General features: G+C 31.6%; 1 protein-coding gene across 2 annotated transcripts; it reads right to left on the bottom strand.

Annotated features, from left to right (window-relative positions):
* Positions 1-1,098: 1,098 nt before the first annotated feature.
* Positions 1,099-24,471, bottom strand: LOC132752239 (PDZ and LIM domain protein 3-like). Of its 2 annotated transcripts, none has more exons than XM_060742558.1 (9): positions 24,237-24,471; positions 18,814-18,965; positions 11,853-11,991; positions 9,460-9,779; positions 8,729-8,973; positions 6,300-6,408; positions 5,974-6,059; positions 4,505-4,604; positions 1,099-3,961 (listed from the first exon to the last, which is right to left on the bottom strand). In XM_060742558.1, exons 1-9 carry the CDS (start codon positions 24,354-24,356, stop codon positions 3,958-3,960), a joined length of 1,275 nt encoding a protein of 424 aa, XP_060598541.1. In that variant the 5' UTR covers positions 24,357-24,471; the 3' UTR covers positions 1,099-3,957. The 2 variants fall into 2 exon arrangements, with proteins under 2 accessions (XP_060598541.1, XP_060598548.1); XM_060742565.1 differs by having other exon boundaries at positions 8,894-8,973; positions 24,237-24,470.

Here is a 24,471-nt window from a genome sequence, read left to right on the forward strand (position 1 = left end):
GCTAAACATCTTAGCTCTAGCTCTTTGGGTTCTTTAAAAGAAGATTTTTTAAGTTTTTACTATATGCATTTGGGAAAATCAATGACCCCGGGGTGGGGCCAATTTTAACTTAGGGCTTTTATTTGTAAAAACTTGATAGACACTCACTAGAAGATGTTTCATGCCAAATATCTAAGCTCTAGCTCTTTGGGTTTTTTAAAAGAAGATTTTTTAAGTTTTTTCTATCGGTTGCCTTGGCAACCAGAGTTCTGCATGGAATTAAATTCTTTGAACAATTTTTAAAGGTGACCACCAAAGGAACATTCCTGTGAAGTTTGGATGAAATTGGCTTAGTGGTTAATGAGGAGATGTCATTTAAAGTAAAATTTTACGGACGCCAGACGAAAAACGATCACAAAAGCTTACCCCGTCACTTTGTGACAGGTGAGCTAAAAACCCACCTATGGAGGATGATGGTATTAAAGGTGCATCACAAGTGAAATGTCATATGATTATTAACTGACGAAGCAGGTCAATATTTTGCTTTTGACAGATTTCTTTTACAAGGCTTCTTTTAAGTAGTAAAGGGCCATACTTGAATGAAAATTAATGGAAATCATTTCCTTACTGAAATACACTTTCTTGCCAAGAAATATTAAATCTTGTACATCAATTTTGAGATAAACATATATAATATGCATCATTTTCTTAATTTAATAAATATTCATGCCAAGGTAAGTTTCATTAGAATCTGACATTCCATATTAGTAAAATACAAAATATATGACTCAAACCGGTAATTTTCCTTAAAAAAATATGCCAAGTTTTATAAGTACCAACATTCCTATTGATATAAAGTGGCCTTAATTATTGTAAAGCTGTCATGGTGTTGACATGTTTAACTCTTACACCCCTCTTACACTGTCAGAATTTATTTTTGTTTGTGTAGGAAGCTACATAAGCTTAATATAGACAGACACACTCTTGAATCATGGGTATTACAAGTCTCTCATCTATAAACAACAGTGGTTGCTTCACAAGTTACCTCCCTTGCACTTCAATAATGGGTCCCGTTAAAACATAATGACAAATTAAATAAAAACAAGACACATGATAAAATCCAGTTTGATCTATTGTTTTATTTTTTATCAATAAAACCTAAAATTACAAGACACAAAGTGCTGAGCTATTGCTACATAATATCAGTATTGAAGCATTGTATATCATAAGCCATTGAAGCATAAGGTCAAAATAATTCCCAACCAAAGATTGGTTACATAAAAATAATATCATTGTCTTACAAAACAGTAATGATGTAAAAATAATAAAAAATGGATTTTTATTCTGAAATATTATTTATTATAATATTGTGTGCAAAAAAAGCACAAAATTTATGGAAAGTTTGCACTTTTATGATCTAATGAATAACACTGGCCACTGCAATGATAAACCAGACCTTAATAAATTCAACATATATGATGAATTTTCAGGCCATTTTTTACATCCTACAGATCTCTTATTACATCCTACAAATACCCCATTACATCGTACAGATCCCTCATTACATTCTACATATCCCTCATTACTTCATACAGATCTTTCATTACGTCGTACAGATCACTCTTTACATCGTACAGATCCCTCATTACATCGTACAGATCCCTCATTAAATCTTACAGATCCCGCATTACATTCTACATATCCCTCATTACTTTGTACAGATCTCTCATTACATACTTATTACAGGAGATCATAGTTTATCATTTCTGTATCAATTAAGGAAATTACTTGTTTCCCCTCTTGATATTATTGAACTAATTAATGCAAATAAGCCTTGTACTCAGTTATAAACCTTATTATTTTTTTTATAAAAACATATAAAAATAAAACTCAGTAAAATGCACAGCAAGTCTATCATGAACAGTCAAACTTAACATGTAAAAAGAACAACATAATAATTATTATTATAATTTTACATACATTTTACAAATACTCATAATACAAGAAACAAACAAGTTGTAACAGTAGAAATTAATCAAGAAATATATTACTGTACCCAATAATGGTATATAGATGGTCTACGAAACTCGAAAAAAAGTTCTGTGTAGGGTGGCAACATAAAAGCAGGCATATACCACAAGCTTGTATTACTACATGTATACCCTACACTGTCTAAGATGGATTATTGTCCAATTATGAAGCTTGGGTTATGCAATGGACAGTCTGCTTGCAACAAACATTTTGGACCAGTAGAGATTCTTGAGTAGTGACATTATGGCAGCAATATATGTCTGACATAAGTATATTTGACAATGGAAACTTCCGTTCTCAATATTTCAGGCTGAACAGGTTAACTGATGCAATGAAAATGAAAGCATTTCTACACTTTCATCAATGACTCTTTAAAAATACTTCAAAATTTTAGGCCCACAATTACATTTTATTTTGATCAATAAGATGTTTGCCTTCTTTTAGCCATCATAATAAATTCATGACTTTGGGACTCAATCTTCAGTGAGACATATGTCTGAACTATTATGCCCTTTTATCAATAAAATTAGATTAAAATGTTTATACAGATAATTAAGACTATATAAAAAGCAAGACATAAATTATGCTAAGATATAAAGTGGAATATTCTTGATTAATTTACACTAGTGATATGTACACATGCTAGTTTCCACAGTTTTACACAACTTCAAAGAAGTTAACATTATTCATAACAACAAGGCATGAAAGGTTTTCATTAAACACATTGTAATGTTGGTTTTAGGGGCCAAGTTTGTAATGCATTTAAAAGACAAACCTTTCCAAATCATAAAAAAAACTTGTTATTGCCAAACAATTTTTCCACCATTGTAAAACTTCTATGTACTATCCTTCAGGTTTAACACAATACCAAGCTCATCCACATTTATACTAAGGAAATATAAAAGTTTTTTTGTTTTGTTTTTATTGGGTTTTACGTCACACCAGTGAACACAGTATAGGTCATTTTATATTGTGACTTTCCAGCTTTACTGGTGGAGGACGACCTCAGGTGCCCCTCTGTGCATTATTTCAGGCACAAACAGGCACCTGAGTAGAACCATCAACATTTCATAAGCTAGCTGGATAGCTTTCTCACATCCAAAACGTTTGTGCAGCTCGAACCTACAGAGATAAGGGTGCCCCAAGGGTAAAACTAAGGTACAAGGTTAACCGACACAAAGTTACAAAATCATTAACAGAAATGTATTGTCATCCAAAACAATACCAACAATTTACATTAATACCCTATCATTTCTTATTGCACTTTTGTTATACTCAAATATTCGTGTGAAATAAAATCAGATTGACATGAAATATCATGAATAAAATGTTGAAAAATAAACAAAATCTGATAAATAAATCAGGTATGTAATATCAAATAGCACCAAAATATCAATCTTCATATACAATAAAACATACATTAGAAAGATTCTCATTCTGAAGAACTACATTCACTTTGAGATTTCTCAACTAAAACATCTCAATTATCAGCCATGATTCATTAATTATGCTAAACATTGCATTTGATTATAATGTGCTATGTTATTTTAGTTTTACAATCTAAAATTGAGCTGCGTCACGACAAAACTAACATAGTGGGTTTGCGACCAGCATGGATCCAGACCAGCCTGCGCATCCCCACAGTCTGATCAGGATCCATGCTGTTCGCTATCAGTTTCTTTACTTGTAATAGTTGGTAAACAAACAGCATGGATCCTGATCAGACTGCTCAGATGTGCAGGCTGGTCTGGATCCATGCTGGTCGCAAACCCATGATGTTGGCTTTGTCATGGCGCGGCTCAATTATTCTTCGATCAAATATTCTTCACTTGTTGAGGAGAACACTAGGAGTAATATAATTGGCAGGAATACTTGGGTTGTTATAGAAACACAAACTATCACACCTCTATTTACAAGAAATTTGATCACTTCCTAATTTTCCACAGCTTATCTGAAAATACAAAACAAATTTACCTATATACTTGAGTAACATCCATGCCTATTAGAATTGGATTTCTGACAAATCATTGCTAATCAAAAGTGACAAATGCATACATGATAAACTAATGATTTCGTTTATCATGAACACAATTTAAATAAATCCTGGAACATAATATAAAGGGACAGACAACTGAAGATTTGTGCCATGTTATCTTTTCATCCTATCAGGTGCACTTGCCGCCATTTTGCCTTGTTGAACCTTGTAAAACGGTAATTTTTGTCCATAGTAAACAGTGTAAATAAGAGAAATGTAAGCCGACTGGCATATTAGATCGTATTAAAATGCTCTTTACTTGATTTTATGAACATTCATTGATCCAATTTTTCATAATAACAATATTACACACAAGTTTATCAATAAAAAGGGTGTCAATTGGACGCCAACATATGACTGCTTATATAGTAGGTAGTTGCTTGTCCCCTTATATTTTGTGCCAGATCAGTCTTACAAATTTAAAATGACATAACTGATGTGCTGTATATATATTGTTACCTGTATACAGCTCCTGCAACTCTCAAGTTTTCCCCTGGTGCATCTGCTGTTTGTCTTGCATGAGTTTCACAGTACAGTTGACCGTCAATCATAAAGTAACCTACAATTATATAATACAGACTTAACTTATATAACAGACATATCAATCTTCTTATAGGTCAGTTTGATCATAACAGTTTGTAGCTGTGATCGTTTCAGACAGGCTGCTTATAGGATGAGCACTTCATTATCTCTTCTAATAAAACAAGAACCAGTCAAACCGGGTGATGCTCCCCAAATTGGTTTCGGACACAAGAAAGTATACCTGTTGTAGTGACAGAGTTATGTCACATACAAAGTTCTAAGTGTAAAAATGAACAATAGACAATAACTCCAAAATTAAGCAAGACAGAGTTTCCGTAAGGTTTTTTGCACTTCTACTCAATGAGATCTATCTACCTACAAAGTTTGATGTTGATATCTCTTATAGTTTTAGAGCAATGTCCCGGACAAAGTTCAAAGTGTTAAAATTAACAAAGGGCAATTACTCAAAAATTAGGAAAGACAGGGTTATGGTTCTTTTGCACTGCACTTCTACTTAATGAGATCTATCTATGTTGATATCTCTTATAGTTTTAGAGTTATGTTCCGACCAAAGTTCAAACTGTAAAAATAAACAAAGGGCATTACTCCAAAATTAGGCAACACAGAGTTATGGTTCTTTTGCACTGCACTTCTATTCAATGAGATCTATCTACCTACAAAGTTTCATGTTGATATCTCTTGTTGTTTCAAAGTTATGTTACAGACATAAATAGTGGTCTGGTGGAAGGACAAAGTGTCTACTATGTGCTCACCCTTTGGGGAACATCAAAACTTTAAAACTTCGAATAGCTGAATATTCTTTTAACTTTTCCTTTATTAAAGATGCTTAGAATATGAATAAAACTTTGCAAAAATGGATGTTAAATGCAACAAATAAATCAATAAAATTTAGTTGAGATCAACTTAAAATAAAAATATGGAAAAAATAATAACATACATGTACTTAAACATTTTCAAATCTTATTTTCGATTTTAAAGCAGCATGCCTCCAGATTCATGCAAATTTTCATGAAAATTTTGATAATGAATTTAAAAGCATCGTATTTTGAAGTGAACAAAGGAAATAATCTACACATTACAAACATCACTTACAATCTAAGTAAATTAAACAAAAAGAGGTAAAAATATGCAAAAATAGCCCTTATTATAGAGATAAATACTGTAAAATCAGTCAATAATCGTACATAATGTGTAAATCATTCCTGGAATCTTTTTTCTTTCCTAAAAGAACAGTACATTTTTCTCAAGTATGATTTTCTTAAAATATTTTGGCATCTGGTGGCATGCAGCTTTAAATGTTGATGAATATGGATTCATTAAATCAAGTGTTTAAATAAGGTAATTTACTACAGTACTAGGGTAAATAACTGGTTATACTAATTTACCTTTCTGTTTTAAGAAAACCCCACATCTGACACATTTGAAACATTTTTCATGGTATGGCATACCCTTTATTCTAACAAACACACCCCTGTAATATATAATGAGCATAACAATTGTAAACAAATTGAGAATATACATAAAACATTTTACCTGAAGCAATGTTTACAATACACAAACCTTTTTGTATTTAATTTGAATGCATTTATACACTAGCTTCCTTTCATTTCAAAACTATTTCATAACAGTACATTATTTATGCAAATATCATAATTGCATCATGATAATCTCTTACAACAAAAATCTGAAATAATCATCTCCTTAAACTTACGTGACTAAATTTCCGCAGCCGGTACAATGCATGCTCTCTTGTTTTGGAGCTGAAGCACTTGGTGGCTTAGCAACAGGGGCGGACACTGATCGGAATCCAGATGGCTGACCTAAAATAAGGTTTTAAAAGAGACACAATGTTTAAACTTGCTGCCATATTTTCCAGTTAATTAAGAACCAATACAATATCATAAATGTGCAGAATAGTGAAAGAGTATAGTACAATGTAAAGTACAATAATGATTTGCTGAATACAGCAGCATTTAGTTTACTACAATTACATAAAATTGTCAAGCGGGTAGCTTCCTAACCATCGTTCCTGGAGAGTTACACCAGTACTAGACTACCTTCCTCTGCGGTAAACTACCAAAGCATCTAAGGGGATCAAACCCAGAACCAGAGACAACTGACTTTCTCAATAAAAGTTAACTTGGATTAAAAGGGCTTAACTATATCTTTTAAATGTATCAATTATTAAATTACTAGTAACTTGAAACATTTAATGTATCTTTTGTGAATTAAAAAAAAAAATCTTGACACACAGAACTGGAAGAAAGAAAACTGAAAATGGCATCTACAATGTAATGTTCTCATATGAAGCACTGGTGCAAAACTGTTGCAGCTGTTTAGAGACCCCAGGTCCTTTGTATGTATTTACATTATTTTTACATCTCATAAACATTAAGTTGAGTAAAATATTTAAAAATCGAATCATGATTAAGTTAGTATGTTAAAATTATTTTCACCACACTTCAAAACAAAAATTGAAAGCTTGCAATACAACAATTCATGAAAGCCAACTTCAAATAACATAACCAGAACAAGCAATATCAACAAAAGTAAAAGTAAACTAAGGTATCTCTGGCCAAATGGTTTGTGGTCGCTCACTTCTAAAACAACAGCCCTAACAAACAATGTTTAATGTTGGTAGTTCTCTACATGAGCAAACATATGTCTTGAATGTGAATATGACAATCAAATCTACATCCAAATGCCACCCATAACAAGAAGAAAATAGTTAGTGAAGAAACAAAATAAACTACAATTATGTAACAACAAAACATTGGAACTAAATAATTGGAATTAAATAACAAACAAGAGAGCCAAAATGGCCCTTGCTCACCCTCCTATGGATATGGTCTGTGAACAAGATTGCACTATAAGCTCATTTCTATGGAGCGGTTGTTAGAAGATGTTGTTTAAACTGATTTCTTTAACTTAGACATATATGTTCAGCAGTCCAAAATTGTTTAAGCCAGTTTGACACAGGACTATCCAATGATTATTCAAATTGAGATTTTATAAAATTCTGCCATGGGTTGTGAAGAAAATGATTTTCTCTATTTTCAGTTTTGGCTCCCACACTAGCTACTTTTGTAGAGGAATACACAATATTTATTGCATTTCATTCAAAAATTTATCAAAACTTGTTCAGCAATTAAGAATGAAATATTATTCAAAGATTATTTCTATATTTAACTGAATTTAGCAATTATTGTTGAGGACCACTCAATTTTTATCAAAATCTGCACAGCAGTTAAAGTATCATTCAATGTTATTCTATTTCAAGCTGTGGCAGCCATTGTTCAGTAGACTTGAATGATTTTCGAGTTGTTTGTGGAAGACCATCCAAGGATCAGTCATGTATAGTTTCATTACAACTGGCCAAATGGGTTAATGAGTACATGTTGTTGGAGATACATCAAAGATACCGGACTCATGGTGATCCAATCAGCTCATCTTGAGCACCATCATGTGCTCAGGTGAGCTAACAAAACTAATGCCAAAAATCATTCAATGACGATATATATTTTTGTTTGACCTTTTAAAAAACATCAACCCTTACAATTAACTTTGTTCTGAAAAGTAATTCAATTATTACAAAAATATATATACTAATAATGACATTGCTAGTATATCTGAATTAAATCATAGGTATTACATTTGATAGAAATAAAAACATAAAAGACAATTTATTCATATTTAAGTATTGTTAAGTAACAATTATTTTCCCAGTTTTTTACACGAGTCTTTTTTATAATTGATTTTCCTTCTATGTTTATTTTCACACAAACAACCACAGCAAACATTATCTTATTTCACTGCTCCATACCACTGCATGTACTGACCCTAATTTATTGGCATACAGTATCTGAAGATTTTATCCTTTCTAAGGTTCTTAAAACTTATAAAGACAATATTGCAAGTATTGTAGCAAGTATTGAAAGACCAATATTAAGTTTAAATTACCTATTGAAGTAAAGAAGAGTAAAAAATTGTTCCGTCAAAGTAAATGTCTAGTTATATAGACAGCTACATACTGTCCATATATTTATTTTTGTTTTTATTGCTCTGGATGGACCTCAATTTTTTATGCTGAACAGTACTAAAAATAAGTTACAAGAACTAAATTTGAAAACAAAAACCTACTAGGGTTAATAACTGTATTAGTTTCTGCATTTGTAGCATGCTCATCTGATAACACTTCATTCTGGGGCTGCAAGCTTTCAGTTGATTCAGATGGTATGTTATTCTGCAAGCTTGTGGGTGATCCAGATGATGGATTATTTGTTGGGTTGGTGACATCATCATCACCTTGAGATCCTGGGTCTGAATCTAGCCTTTGATAGGTCCCAGTCATCATGGCACCAACTGGAGCATCATTTACATCAATACTACAAAACAATTATATCAACAAAACAATTATATCTAACAATTAAATGGAAATTTCGATGAAATAATCCAAAAATGATTAACAAAAAAATCAATACTTTCACAAAATAAAGTGCAGCAAATTTAGACCAAAGTAACATAAAAGACATTTCAGACTTTTAAATCATTCTTCAAAATTAATAGCTTTGGTCAACTGATAAAAAGAATATGTTGTCCAACTGAAACAATAGGCAATTGTTAACTGAGAGTAAAACCATCCAGTAATTATTGTGGTATTTAAGAGCTAACAATTCTGCACTCGAAAAATGTCTTAAAAATAAAATAACAAATAAGAAGATCTATAGAAGAAAAATGCACCCTCATGACACTGACCAAATCTTTATCTTGAAGTCATAAAAAATAAAATCTTTGTTAGTTAATTTTTCTTTAAATATGAATTATATTCACAAGTCAACAAAACTATAGCAAAAATCACAACAAAAGCATACTTTTCCATTTGTTTCTGGATGCCAGCAGTTTGTTGAGCATATGAATTAGCAATATTTCCAGCTGAATACAAGCCAATGGGGGAATTAAACTGTGCATGCACAACATTCGGCACAGCACGCTTTGGTGACTGTGGTGGACTGCCACCATATTGTTGTGGACCACCATATTGTTGCGGGTCACCATATTGTTGCGGGCCACCATATTGTTGTTGCCCACCGTATTGTTGTTGTGGAGGCTGTTGCTGCTGGGGTGCACCCCCTCCAAATCCACTGAAAGGTTTTGCTGATCTGTTGTATGAGCTACCAATATTACTTGATTCCTGAATCAATCAATGATACTATTTTCATCAACAAAGTCAATAGAATACTATAAACTTAGTTATAGAAATCTGTTTGTTCATAAACAAAGATGTCATTAATTAATACTCTTTGTACTTTAATTGGTCTTTGAATTAGACATAAATCTTAAAATTAAGTGTTATACAATCTTTAACAATGCTGACATGTGTGTAATGCTATTCAACATGAGAAAAAGTATTCATGTAGTATTTCACCAAAACAGTCAAGCGTTCATCAAATCATCTTAAATTTTCAGTTTTCAACAGACCTGTCTGTAACACCTTTAACCCATTACCAGATATATACGCCTTTCTACGCCTTTTTCACCCCCCACCCTTTTTGCTTTCTCAAATGGTGAAAAATTGCCTTATTTAGGCCCCCAAACAGTTGTTTTTGTTTGAGAAATGTTGTTTAAAAAATTGACCACTTTTTCGGCGCTGTCCCCCATCCAAAAGATACACCAGGGGGTGCCAGAAGGGGGATGTGCCCCCTTCTGTTTGGGGGGTTTGAAGGGGGGCGGAGTCCCCCTCATCGCGAAGAAAATTTTGGACTTGTGAGAGGCTAAAAATGACCCCAGGTCGATCATAAGGTAACGTGTAACCAATGCTGAAAAGCCTTTGTCTCTATCTCAATCCATTGAGAAGTGGCAGCACTTTGAATTCAATTTTGATGGAAAAAAATCAACGCAAAATAGTGATTTTTGGCAATTTTGAGATGTCCCCTAGTTGCCATGGTAACAGAAAATTTAAGACTGTGCATGTTGTTACAAAGGCAATGGTCCAGTCAACATTTGTGCCATGTTTGATTAGTATTGAAGCAGTTTTTATAGTTTTATAGCAACTTGAACTTGTAACGGGAGACTTTTCAATGAAAACAGCCATTTTTCACAAAATGCTCATGGGGTTATGGGTTAATATAGTACCCATTTTAACATTAGAGGGATATTGCAACTTTTTTTTCATGCATTAACATTGGCAGAAATATGGGGGCATATGTCAAGTCCAAGCTCGCAGAGCAAGAGCTTCTGCAGATGTTAATGCATGAAAGAAGTACCCTAATGTTATTCTTGCACAATATAAGTGTATGTTTGAATTTCTGTAATTTGGAGTTTTGACCCTTTTTTTTCCATATAATGATACAGGTTTTGTAATGCTTTTAATGCCTATCTCAGTGTGATATCATTGTCTTGTTTTTATTTTATTTTAAATCTGACATAAGTGTGATGTCTGTCTGAGTACTGGTAATCAAGACTTACCTACCTATACCTGATCATGATACAGCATTGATACATTTTACATAATTATAATGGTAAATACCAACAGATTTATGTCTACAGTTACACACAAGTTCTTATAGATGATTTTATCACAAACCATATCTAACTAGAAGGATCTAATTGCTGGAGGAGATGCACTTATATATACATTTGTTTGAAATCAATTTGTGCCAGAAACAACAAATTTGTGTTGTTAAGCATATTTAGTCCATATGTATATATAGATCATAACAAAGTATAGTTTTCCATTATACAATTTTGCTGCAATAAAAACAAAGCAATATCCAACAAATTCTATTGAGGACAACTTGACTTCAATGCCCATTTATAAAACAATTGTTATGAGGTCTTTAAGCTTAATGTCAGGGCTTGCAAAGCTTGAATTACTCATTTAATAACACAATACCATAGTATAAACCTCTGTTGAGAGGTGGGGGGGGGGCATTGACAGTAGTAAAGGTGTCTGCCTCTCAATCTAGCTAGTATCACAATCATGTTTTCTCACATGACACCATAGACAGACATAATGGGCTTTGACTTTTCCTAGTAAAAATAAGTTTGTAAAATGAGTTAAACTACTATTCACACCTAATTAATTCAGTAGATGCAAAAACAATTTATATCAGTTTAAAGGACTTGTTTCAAAATTAAGATTAAATAAACATGTTTGGTCTGAACAAATTTGTACCCCCATTAAAATGTTAGCCCTATATGGACAGTATGATACCCTATGTATATTTAAGTATTACTCAACATTCTCAACTTGGACAAAACTTACATCTTGGTGATCCCTGGCTAGAGAAGTTCTTTGTTGCAGATATATTTCATCTCCTGTTGCTGTTTGTACAGGTTGCTTTGTTTCTGGTCTCAGCTCTGACATGGGGGTTACTTTTGGTCTCCATATCTGTACTGCACCTCTAGAATAAATAATAACATTTTCAATCCCTGATGTTTTATCAAATTTACCCAACAATTGCAAACTGGTACAAGATAAAAATGATACACTATAATTGCTTGTTTACAAAATTAATGATATTGTATTACTGTGTAATGGTATAAACAGAAAATAGAATAAATTTAGTTAAATTTCTAGAACTTTAGATATATATATATGTACTGTTAAATGATCAGGAAAAGAAGAAAGCAATATATTGACATATACATTTCTGATTTGCTAGAAAAAAATAGTGTAGCTGAACAGTAATAAAGAAAAGTAGAAATGTGTCCATAGGACATGGATGCCCCCACATTTCACTGTTTATCAGTCTGTGAACAGACAGTATGTCGGACATGGACAAGGGTAAATCTATATGCCCTCCCATAAGTAGTGGGGGCATTCAAAGTTGTTTGTATACCAATTTAGAAGACTAATACAAAAAGTAGGTTGTGATTATTATCAGTTCTGTTAGTGTTCATGGTATTTTTCAGGTGATATTTATCAGGTAATGAGAAATGATTAGACAAACAGGTAAAAGGTAACAGTTATTGTATGTTTATTACAAGCACACCAATATCTATGCTGTTTCTGGCATTAGTTTGCCTACATTATCCACCTACATACGTTCTGGCAAATATCACACAGTATTTCACAGTTCCTGATATATAATTAACATTACAGTTTCTTTCTTTCCTATGCCCTTCACTTGAAATTGTGCCAAATCTGCCAATAATAGTGCATTAAAATTAAGGCTTACTCTTTCTGAGGTAGACTTGTTCTTCTTTGAACTGTTAATTTTCCAGATTTGAAAAAAAGCCATGAGCAGTATAGTCATTATAAGTATGGTTAGACTGTATAAGGATTAATGTAATGGCTAATCACTTCACTGATACAATAAAGAAGTAAGTCACAAGTAGCATTCATACAGTTCACGCTATTCAAATGCCACCAAAATGTATTAATGAAACTTAATTTTGTCCGGAATTACACACATGATAATACAAATTACTCATATAATCAAAAGTGATTGTTCTTATGTTGGATAAATTACAAAAATTTTACTATCAAACCTTTAAACAGGGTAGATGATCACTTGGCATTCGTTTAATGTAACATTGGGTCATTTCTGATGGCCATGCCCATTATTAAAATGTTTTTTTACTAATTTTTCTGTTATATCTTTCAAATATTTCTTTTGAATAATAAACATATACCATGTTTCAGGCAAATATAAGCTAATTCCAATGGTTCAAAACTTTTCATTGTAGCTCTTTTACTTTTTCTGTCATACTTAGAAAAAATTTTCCTTTGCAGCGATATTTTTAAGAAAATATGCAGTAATTTGCTTCAAGCATGATAGCTACATAGGAAAAATATGTACCACTGAATTTGGCAAATATATGCATGGAACACGGTATATGTTTTTATTCAAATATTGAAAGAACTAAAAATTAGCAAATGCCTTTTCAGTCATTGACGCTGCCATTAGTGGTGACCTAATGTTATTTTTTAAACAATTGTCTGTGATATCACCCAGCCTACTTAGTGCAAAGACTTAGATAATAAGCAATTATTATTCAAATAATGTAAAATATGTAAATCAAAACACTGTTTGGTTTTATTATAAGAAATATCATAATTTTAAAAATTGTGACAAAAAGATCAATTATTTAAGTGTACCTATTTGGTTGATTTATAGAAGATAAATACATTCACTGACCATATTTGTTTGTGAGCATTTCATATTTCCAGTAAGTGAAAGAGCTAAGATATTGAACTATGTATTTTGCAAATAGAACAATTTTAAAGAATACTGACTTATTTTACACATTTTCACAATAATTTGTAACTAAAACTAAATTTTTAATATTTATTAAAATTTGTCGACGCAATAATATATAACACTGCAAAATCATTAAACTAAATAATACAAAATAAAACTATATAAGACATCTGTATTACTCTTGTACTTTTCTTAAGACAGATAACACAGTAATATAACAGACAACATTTCAAGAATCCTTTTAAAACTACTATTATAAAGCTTTGTCAGCAAGACATAAAAATAACCAAAGTCAATCACTTAAATCACTGGCGGATAAATCAGATTTAATGTTATAGTCCAGGTGAGACATTTAAAAGTCAGCACTGTTCTTGTGTACACTTGTGTAAGTCTATATATTAGATTAATGTCTTTTATTATATTTAGATAATTGGAGAAACAAATCACAATTTTCTGTGTTTCAGGAAAAGTCTTTAATAATAGATGCTGTCACTTGTCACAATTTTACTTTCCCAGCCTGGAAACAAACAAAAATCTCAGCTTATCATACGTCCTGCATATGTACTTGTTATCTGAGCAGCTAATTGTCATAGAAAATTATGCTTAATATCAGAGTTTTGACATTTATGAAAGATTTATTACAAAAATGAAAATAAAAAAAGATTTTTTTTTTCTCTTTAAGACACCTAACAGAATTTAATTTTTTTACTTAAATTTACATACATCACAATGTAATTCTATATAACTTTAATATTAAACCTGATGACAACACTATGTTTCTAACATAAACCTTAATTCAAGTTTTTATGTACATGTAATATATAAATTTACTTACTAGAAAATATTAACACTTGGAGCTTAATTTATACCTAACAAGAGCCATGTCAACATGGCCATCCCCCGCCGAATGTGTTTGCTCATTGGAAGAATGTGTATGTAGTAGAGCAGAATAATTCCATTTTAAGAGGTCTTTTGGTAATGAAAACTGATGGCTATAGTGATTACAGATTTGAAACCTATGTGAATACTGATGGCTGAAAATAACAAAGGGCAATAACTGAAAAATAATGCAGGGTAGGTTATCATTCTTGTGTGCTGCATCCCTCCTCAGTAAAATCTATCCACCTATGAAGTTTCAAGTTGATACCTCAAATACTTTTTGAGAAAAAAAATTGAATTGAAAAATTAAGTATGAAAAATAACAAAGGGCAATAATTCAAAAATTATAAAAGGTACAGTTATCATTCTTGTGCAGTGCACACCTCCTGAGTGAGATCTATGCACCTATGAAGTTTCATTTTGATATCTCAAAGGCTTTTTGAGTTATGCTCTGGACAAAAATTAATTTTGAAAAATAACAAAGGGCAATAACTAAAAAATAATGCAGGGCAGAGTTATCATTCTTTAGCACTGCACTCCTCCTCAATGAGATCCATCCACCTATGAAGTTTCAAGTTGATACCTCAAATACTTTTTGAGATAAGCTCTGGACAAAATAGCATGAAAAAAACAACAAAGGGCAATAACTCAAAAATTGTATAGGGAAGAGTTATCATTCTTGCGCACAACATTCCTCCTCAATAAGATCTATCCTTCTATGACATTTCATGTTGATATCTCAAACACTTTTTGAGTTATGCTCCACTCAGGTGAAAAATTAGGTATGAAAAATAACAAAGGGCAATAATTCAAAAATTATAAAAGGTACAGTTATCATTCTTGTGCAGTGCACACCTCCTGAGTGAGATCTATGCACCTATGAAGTTTCATTTTGATATCTCAAAAGCTTTTTGAGTTATGCTCTGGACAAAAATTAATTTTGAAAAATAACAAAGGGCAATAACTCAAAAATAATGCAGGGCAGAGTTATCATTCTTTAGCACTGCACTCCTCCTCAATGAGATCCATCCACCTATGAAGTTTCAAGTTGATACCTCAAATACTTTTTGAGATAAGCTCTGGACAAAATAGCATGAAAAAAACAACAAAGGGCAATAACTCAAAAATTGTTTAGGGAAGAGTTATCATTCTTGCGCACAACATTCCTCCTCAATAAGATCTATCCTTCTATGACATTTCATGTTGATATCTCAAACACTTTTTGAGTTATGCTCCACTCAGGTGAAAAATTAGGTATGAAAAATAACAAAAGGCAATAACTCAAAAATTATGAAAGGAAGAGTTATCATTCTTGTGCACTGCACACCTCCTGAGTGAGATCTATGCACCTATGAAGTTTCATGTTAATATCTCATAGGCTTTTCGAGTTATGCTCTGGACAAAAATCAATTTTGAAAAATAACAAAGGGCAATAACTCAAAAATTATGCAAGGTAGAGTTATCATTCTTGTGCACTGCACTCCTCCTCAATGAGGTCTATCCACCTATGAAGTTTCAAGTTGATAACTCAAATACTTTTAGAGATATGCTCCGGACAAAAATTTCAGACGGAAGGATGGACAGACGGACGGAAGGTCGGACGGACGGACGGACGGAGACTATTTCTATATCCTCCGCCGAAAATTTTCGGCGGGGGATAATAAAAATTCCAAACTGTAATTCTATGTTTTTGATGGCAACATTCTCATCGGTTAATTTGGAAAATCTGGCTGGCATACCATCACAGACACACACAGCATTCCAAACTTGCAAAATCAGCATGGACATTTCTTCTAGCTGTCACACTCACAAACACTTAAACATACACTATAATGCGGAAACTTGATCATTTTGTTGATTGCCATATTGATAGCTCTCAAATTATGTTACATAAAACTCATTAAAACACACTATTACAATTTATTTCATAAGAGATTAAACTATCAAGCAATATGCCAGTAGTTTGCTCAATTTTCAATGCTTCATTTTTCTAATTTATCTCATTTCTTCAAGGCCATCATTTTCATTGCATATATAACTGAACATGATAGAATTAGCAATTTACAAAAAATTCTTATTGAAACTTTGAACTTAACAAAAAAAAAACTGTTTTAAATAATAAAAGTACAATAAAATTACTATAATTTAGTGGGGATTTGTGGTGTTGAGAGTTAGGTAGTTTTACTACATACTTAAATTCTTAATAAATTAAACACAAATTAAATTCTTCACATATTTTCATCTTAAATTACCATGCAGAAAATAAACAGTTAAATATCAAATAAAAGTGTAAAATTGTATCACATCTGAAATAAATGGCATTATATAAATCTCTTTATCAAGATTGGTTTCATGTCAAACTGGGTTCAAGCAATCTATCTTCAAGGTGAAATATTTTATTTGAAAAATGATAAAGAATCAAGTGGGAACAATGAATATGTTTATATTTTCTTACCCTTGTCACATACACTGTATTTATATAGAAAATCTAGATAAGAATATATTTGCAGAATTTTTGTGTAGATTATAGATATTGAAATAAATAAAAGTGTCTACAATTTATCCTGGTCCTAAGTGACCCTTGTAAAATTTATTTTCATTGGTTAAGATTTCGTATTTGAATCATTACATCCATCTTTTACCCTTTAACTACAGCTCATAACGTAAATATAATAACACTCTCAGGTTTTATACATGTAGATTTGTTCATAATGTGAAAATCTTTCCAAGGGAGGTAATTGTAAGTAAGTTAAAGTAGGTAAGTAAAGGCTTTATTTATCGAGGCTTCACATTTGGTTTGAACTTTCCCGATTTTCCATGTGGGCCTCTAAGACAAACATAATTTACAATATATACAACTTCAATACTACAATAATATGGCAACAACAATGCAGCACAATGTACATTGAAATTGTCAGAACAAGAAATACATGTTAATTTTTACAATCCATTCATAGCGTATAACTTGTCAAAGAAGTGCATATTGAATTAAACAAAATAGGAAATACTTTTTAGGTGGTACATCAAAAAATAAGATTCTAACAATTCTATTATGAACAAAGTCAATTAATAAACATTACAAGTAGAACAATCAAACTTCGAGACATACCAGTATATATATCAAAAAGATAAAATTTAAAGAAAGGATTACAATATAAAGGGGATTTAAGTTTCTATTATAGACAAAGTTGCTGGCAAACTGGTTGACAATTCAATATATAGAAACCTGTTGGCAATTCTATATGGACAAACTTGCTGGCAATTCTATATAAACAAACCAGTAACTAGTAACATGTACATGTATATTATTTGTAACCACATGAAAACACACATGTTAATTAACACCTATCTATCACTTCAAATCACACCTATAAGCATCATTCATCAGTTAATTTACATGTAATACAAACAGCTGTTACATACATGTATATATCATTAATTAATATTGAAAACTTACACTTATAGCTTTACAGGTATATGCACTATTATATTTTTCTTGATATTCTATTCAATATTTCTCTTTCAAGTTTGCCCTTGAAAAGATGATCTTTTAAAGAGATACACCAATGCAAGCAGTGTCAAAAATTGGTCATTCAATTATTAACATTGTATCATAATAATTTGTTTAATGAACACTTTACTTCACTGTAACAAGACTTGCTGTGTTTAAACCTAAGCCTGCTGGCCACCACTGCATACAGAAAGATTCATTACAAGCAATGGCCCTACCACCATTAAATAAAACTGAACAAGGCATTTATTTCTTTAACATAGCTATTAAAATTATTTTATATAGCTCAATAAGTTTGATGAAGATAACCAGATCTAAGATATTTGATGGCACTTTTTATAATCAGTGCCAAATAGTTACTCTTGAGAAACTAAATAAGCTAGGTTAATATAAATATGACTGGCTTTTAAATTTTTAGTAATTATACTAGAAGTATTGATAGATATGTGTTTTAGGAGAAAGTTCAAGAAGAATAAGATTGTGCATATATTGTTTACCAATATATTTTACATGTATAACAAATATTTACATAAAGTAGCAAAAGAAGCATAAAGCATATGATTTTAGTTGCCAAAAGCCGTTTTACAACAAAAGGTGTGTAACATCAAAGGCTGATATTGAATAATTACCTGGCAATTAGCATATCAATATCATTACACGATCTGATTATCTCCATTTTTGCCTGTTCATGTGTTAGACCGTCTGTGTTTGTATTGTTTATACGGATGATTCCATCTCCTGGTCGCAGTCCACATCTCGCAGCTACACTTTTAGGCTGAACCTGCAAGCAGGAATTAGATTTATGCTACATTTTTATAATACTAATCGTTCTCATGATGATCTTGAGACATACTCTAACAAAATGCCAGTGATTGTTGGTGATTTCAGGTACAAGCTTTATATTGCCTATACAATGCACATAAAATTACCTATATATTAATTATTGTCTTCAAAAAAACTGGATGTTTCTAGGCACTATAATACCTGTTACTTTAAACAATGTATAATAAAAACATTGATTAGAATAGGAAAACATGTATTACTAAGTCAAGGCCGACAGGTGAGCCACATTAAAGTTCATAGTACATTGCAGATACTTTTTGGTATATCTCAATATATTTTGGTATATATTTATGTTTTAATATCAACTAGCTAATTTTTTTTTAAAAAATCAAATAACTGAAATGAGGCTTAGATAACTGATCAATATTTTTTTCTCTGCTTTCATGAAAAATGTTTGTATAAAAAGTATATGGTCATCGAGAAAATATATAGTCATCAGTATAAGCTCAAATCAAAATATTTCTGTACATTAAACAGTTTTTCCTGAAACATGTGGGAGTCAAGTATGTGATGAAAAGTTGCCAGTATGATTTATTACAACGAAAATCTGGGAAATATATATAGATTCAGACAACAAAATTGGCAATCAGGCAAGAGATTTTGGCACAACAGGTTATATTGTGGGAACATTTCAACAGTAAAATTACAACTGATCCAGTCTTGGACAGTTAAAGTTTTCTTGTTTTATAAATGAGCCGCGCCATGACAAAACCAACATAATGGGTTTGTGACCAGCATGGATCTATGCTGGTCACAAACCCATTATGTTTGTTTTGTTATGGCGCGGCTCATTAATGATATTTAGGGTTTTTTACTAGAAGATAACTGAGATGTGACACTTATGGCTGTTCTAATTTACACTCTGTATATTATATTCTTTTGACAAAGGGTGCTTCTAAATTTTAAACAAGTTCACATTGAAATATTTGGGTTTTTGTTTCTTATCAGATATACATAATATATCTAAAATTGATAACAAGAGCCACTGCAAGCAGGAGACATGCTCCACATTTTCTTATTTCCAAAGGCAATTACACTGGAGGTAAATAGTTTTACAGAATGTAAATAAAATTTCATACTTTACCTTGACATTCAAGGTCATTTATAGGCCAAGGTCATGCTTCACTTATTAACGAATGTAGATTGCAGTCAGGGAAACAATTAATATTAAATCTTAGGCCTATCTTTGCAATATACACAATGTATAATTGGATTATCTGCCTATGTTATATGGCATGAAAAAATATATACATGTACAATATTTTAAGTGAATAACTTTGGTAGTTTCCGAGAAAACAGACTTTAACCCATTAAGTGAGCTTAAATTTTGACCTCAAAATTGGTCATAAAACTGTTGTACAGCTAAGTTTTCTTACTGACCAATGGTCAGGGAGTAAATTTGTGTTTCTCTTATTTACAGGAATTTTAGCGCTTCATTTTTTAAGATATGTGTTTAATTGATTTCAATTCATTTATTTATTTCACATCTTGTAAAATATATCCAAATAAATTAAAAAAAACAAATCATTATTGGATTTAAAATTGTTTTCATTTTCAGTGTCCAAAATGTCCATATCAAATGCATATCGTATCCCTTTGCCTTGTTTTCCTTTATAGAGCATCAAAAACTTATTGTACTTAAAGAGAAAAAGTTCTGTCAAAATGTAAAAAAATTGTGGTGTGAAATATTATACATTGCTGAGAACTGTAGTGAACACTGATTCTTTGAGACGCTACACAGCTGCAAAACCTTGCTGAGAACTGTAGTGAACACCGATTCTTTGAGACGCTACACAGCTGAAACCTTGCTGAGAACTGTAATGAACACTGATTCTTTGGACGCTACACAGCTGCAAAACCTTGCTGAGAACTGTAATGAACACTGATTCTTTGGGACGCTACACAGCTGCAAAACCTTGCTGAGAACTGTAGTGAACACTGATTCTTTGAGACGCTACACAGCTGCAAAACCTTGCTGAGAACTGTAGTGAACACTGATTCTTTGGGACGCTACACAGCTGCAAAACCTTGCTGAGAACTGTAGTGAACACTGATTCTTTGGGACGCTACACAGCTGCAAAACCTTGCTGAGAACTGTAGTGAACACTGATTCTTTGAGACGCTACACAGCAGCAAAACCTTGCTGAGAACTGTAGTGAACACTGATTCTTTGGGACGCTACACAGCTGCAAAACCTTGCTGAGAACTGTAGTGAACACTGATTCTTTGGGACGCTACACAGCTGCAAAACCTTGCTGAGAACTGTAGTGAACACTGATTCTTTGGGACGCTACACAGCTGCAAAACCTGTATCAGACTCTGCTTTAGCACCTCTTCCAAAATAGTTTTGACTGCTTTGCACATATTCAGTAGAATGAAGAATTGTACTCAACAATGTATTATAAACTCATATTATTTTTGTACCTTTTAAAATGTGTATACAAATTGAATTTCTAGAGTTTGCACCTTGTGATTTCCCAATATAAATCTTACCATTAATAAATTAGAATGTTATGTCAAATTAAAGTTTAAGTGTACAACAAAGGTTAATTGTTCAGCAACCTTTTGTTCATTTAAACCCCCACAGCTGATCCATGCTATCTTACTGTATAAATACTTTATGTACTGTATAAAATTACATCCAAGATGACTAACTGCAGTAAGTGACAGAAGGGGGTTACAATACAAAGCACAACTGTTGCTGTACCATATTTATACAAAATTTTCAAAATAACTGATTTTCGTTTGAAAATATATCTGTACAAAATGTACATTATTTTTCCATATTTTAATTTGTAATCTTAGTGCAAATTAGTCTCAAATTAGCAACAACCTCTGTGACACACACATATTCATTTTTAATGCAAAAAAGACAGTTTCAAAAAAGGTTTGTTGGCTAGATTAAAATTGTATGTGAGAACTGCCAATAAACCATTATAAGGTTTTTATTCACCCCTTTGCAACAACTAAAACTTTCTGCTTTATCAAACATACATATACTGTGAGTGAGTGTATGTTAAAATTTAGCTATTTATCAGTATAAGGGTGCATCTATTTGGATAAAGTTAGCAAAATGAAACACAGTTTGTCATATTCAGCTACTTAAAATTCAATTGGTGAATGCCATGAATGTTGGAATGTTGTTTACGTTTTCCGATACTTCAACACCTTATAATGAGAAACCACTGAGTTGCATAAAATGATTAAATAATTTATATATATGCTACATTTTATACCATCATTTTCAATAAACTTTGGTAAAAGTTATATTAAAAGAAGAACAATTTGAAATTCTAAAGAAACATTTATAAAGAATTAAAAAAAGACAGTTTTTATAATGTTTAAACACTGAGAAGTTCATTCATATACATGAATTATAAGTCCTTGATTAGAAAAGTTTTAGAATCAATATATATTAAAACAATGTATATTTTACAATTAAAGCAGGGTTTTTTTCCAGGATTTTTGGAACATGACCCATACCCATGGAATTGGGAATTTCTGTGATGTTTTGTTAAAAATTTGGAAAAATACATGACTGAAATTTTGCACAGTGATTAAATGAATCCAAAGAATCACTGTCTAGGATGGTATCTTCAAACATTTCACCATAACAGTGAAGAGGTCCTAATTTTCAAAGATTTTAGAATTTGTTAGTTAATATTTTTATTTTGTAACTTTCAATTGGGAATTTTTTTTCTGTGGATTGGGAAAATAATATACTATTTTCAATTGGGAATATGACCGAATATCAGCCAATGAAATAAGTAAAAAAAATCCCTGTAAAGTGATGACCAGAGCTGACAACAAATTCTATAGTCAATATAAATCTCTTAAGAACATTTACAGTCTACAGTTTTGTACTATACTGACCACCTGCCAACCAGTCTATATAATCTCAGGTTAAAATAATACTTTTCCCTTAAAAAGTAGACAATAAATCTACTGCAGTTTTGTTATATCATAAACTTAAACAGTTTGTATTTACATAGAAAGTAAAATGCTGAAGCTTTCCACCTCAATGAATCTAGAGAATAACTGTATCTTATGATTTTTGCATGCTTAAAACATAATTACATGTATTGGAAAAAAATATTTACAAAAACATCATTATAGAAATATAATAAATAAAGTTTGGCAATAGGTATTAAATGAAATAAAATAAGATTTATTCAAAACATACAAATTTTATCAAAAATTATTTTGCATGTGTGAATTCTTTCAATTTATACTTGTAAATTGCATACATGTAGAAAAGATTGAAATATCAACAATGTAGAATGAAATTAACTGTCACATATTTCTGTTATTGTTTTTTTTCAGTTTTTGTTCATAGATTACCATACCTTTGTTATAAAGACAATGCATTAGTTTTAAATATGATCTTATCTTATTTCTAAATATTTTGACCAAAAATCAATTCCTATAATAATAATAGGCTTAAAACATGTTGGAAACCAGAGAAGTTCAATAATGAAAGAATTTTGATATCAATCCTGAGAGATAACCTTGTACAAGTTGACACATATTTGAACTCTGGATGGACTTTCTTTTGTAATGACACTGTATATATAACATTCATATATAAAATGTCCACTTTGGTTCACTAAAGCAAGCAACTTTAAAAGCATTTAATATCATTTATTTTGGTTCACCTGTAAAAAGGTAAGTATAAAAAAGTATCAGTTATGACTTATAAGATATATGTATATAGTATATCATTCCCATTATGTGTACTGTTATATAACTGCATGATCAGGCAAGCAAAACGATTACGTCTTTTAATGTAAATGCACGTTGCATACAGTGTTAACACACGGTATATATTTACTGCAGGAAAAACCAGAAAAATCTGGAGTCAGTTTTCATTTGTTGCTAGGATTTATAATCAGGTCGTATTCCATATATAGAGAGAGGCAATGATGAAAGTGAGGCTGGCAGTGTCTACTGCAGCAGGAATTACCTACTTCCCAAGATCTCGTGTTACATCAGCTGTCAATCAAAGCCATACAACTAATGTTTTCTTTCTATTATTAGCTTTGTATAACTTTGTTAAAATATATGTTTTTAACAATTTAACATTGCCTAGTTAATCAATACACTTTAAACCTGTATAATTACTATTTAACATACAGTAGCGTATCCCCAATACACAATCTTTATACCTATGATTTGTTTACCTTTAGAACTTCAAAAGAATGCCGCTTACCACTTGTATAGATAGCTGTGTATTAAAATCCACTCCGCCCTGCAGTCTAAAACCCCATGACATACCAGAGTCTGGTCTTGAAAGGTGAACCACCATAGTTTCCGCCTGTTGATCCTCCATATTCAATTATTAAATTCTATTTTACGAAAAGTATCCTTCTGCTTGTATCACCCTTCACAAATACACAACTTTCCCTACTGCACGCGAGCTGTGAACTGTATCGCACTGACGTCAG

Source organism: Ruditapes philippinarum, unplaced genomic scaffold (assembly GCF_026571515.1).
Source record: "Ruditapes philippinarum isolate M1 unplaced genomic scaffold, ASM2657151v2 ctg2100_1_1_1_1, whole genome shotgun sequence".
In the NCBI taxonomy this organism is placed as follows: domain Eukaryota; kingdom Metazoa; phylum Mollusca; class Bivalvia; order Venerida; family Veneridae; genus Ruditapes; species Ruditapes philippinarum.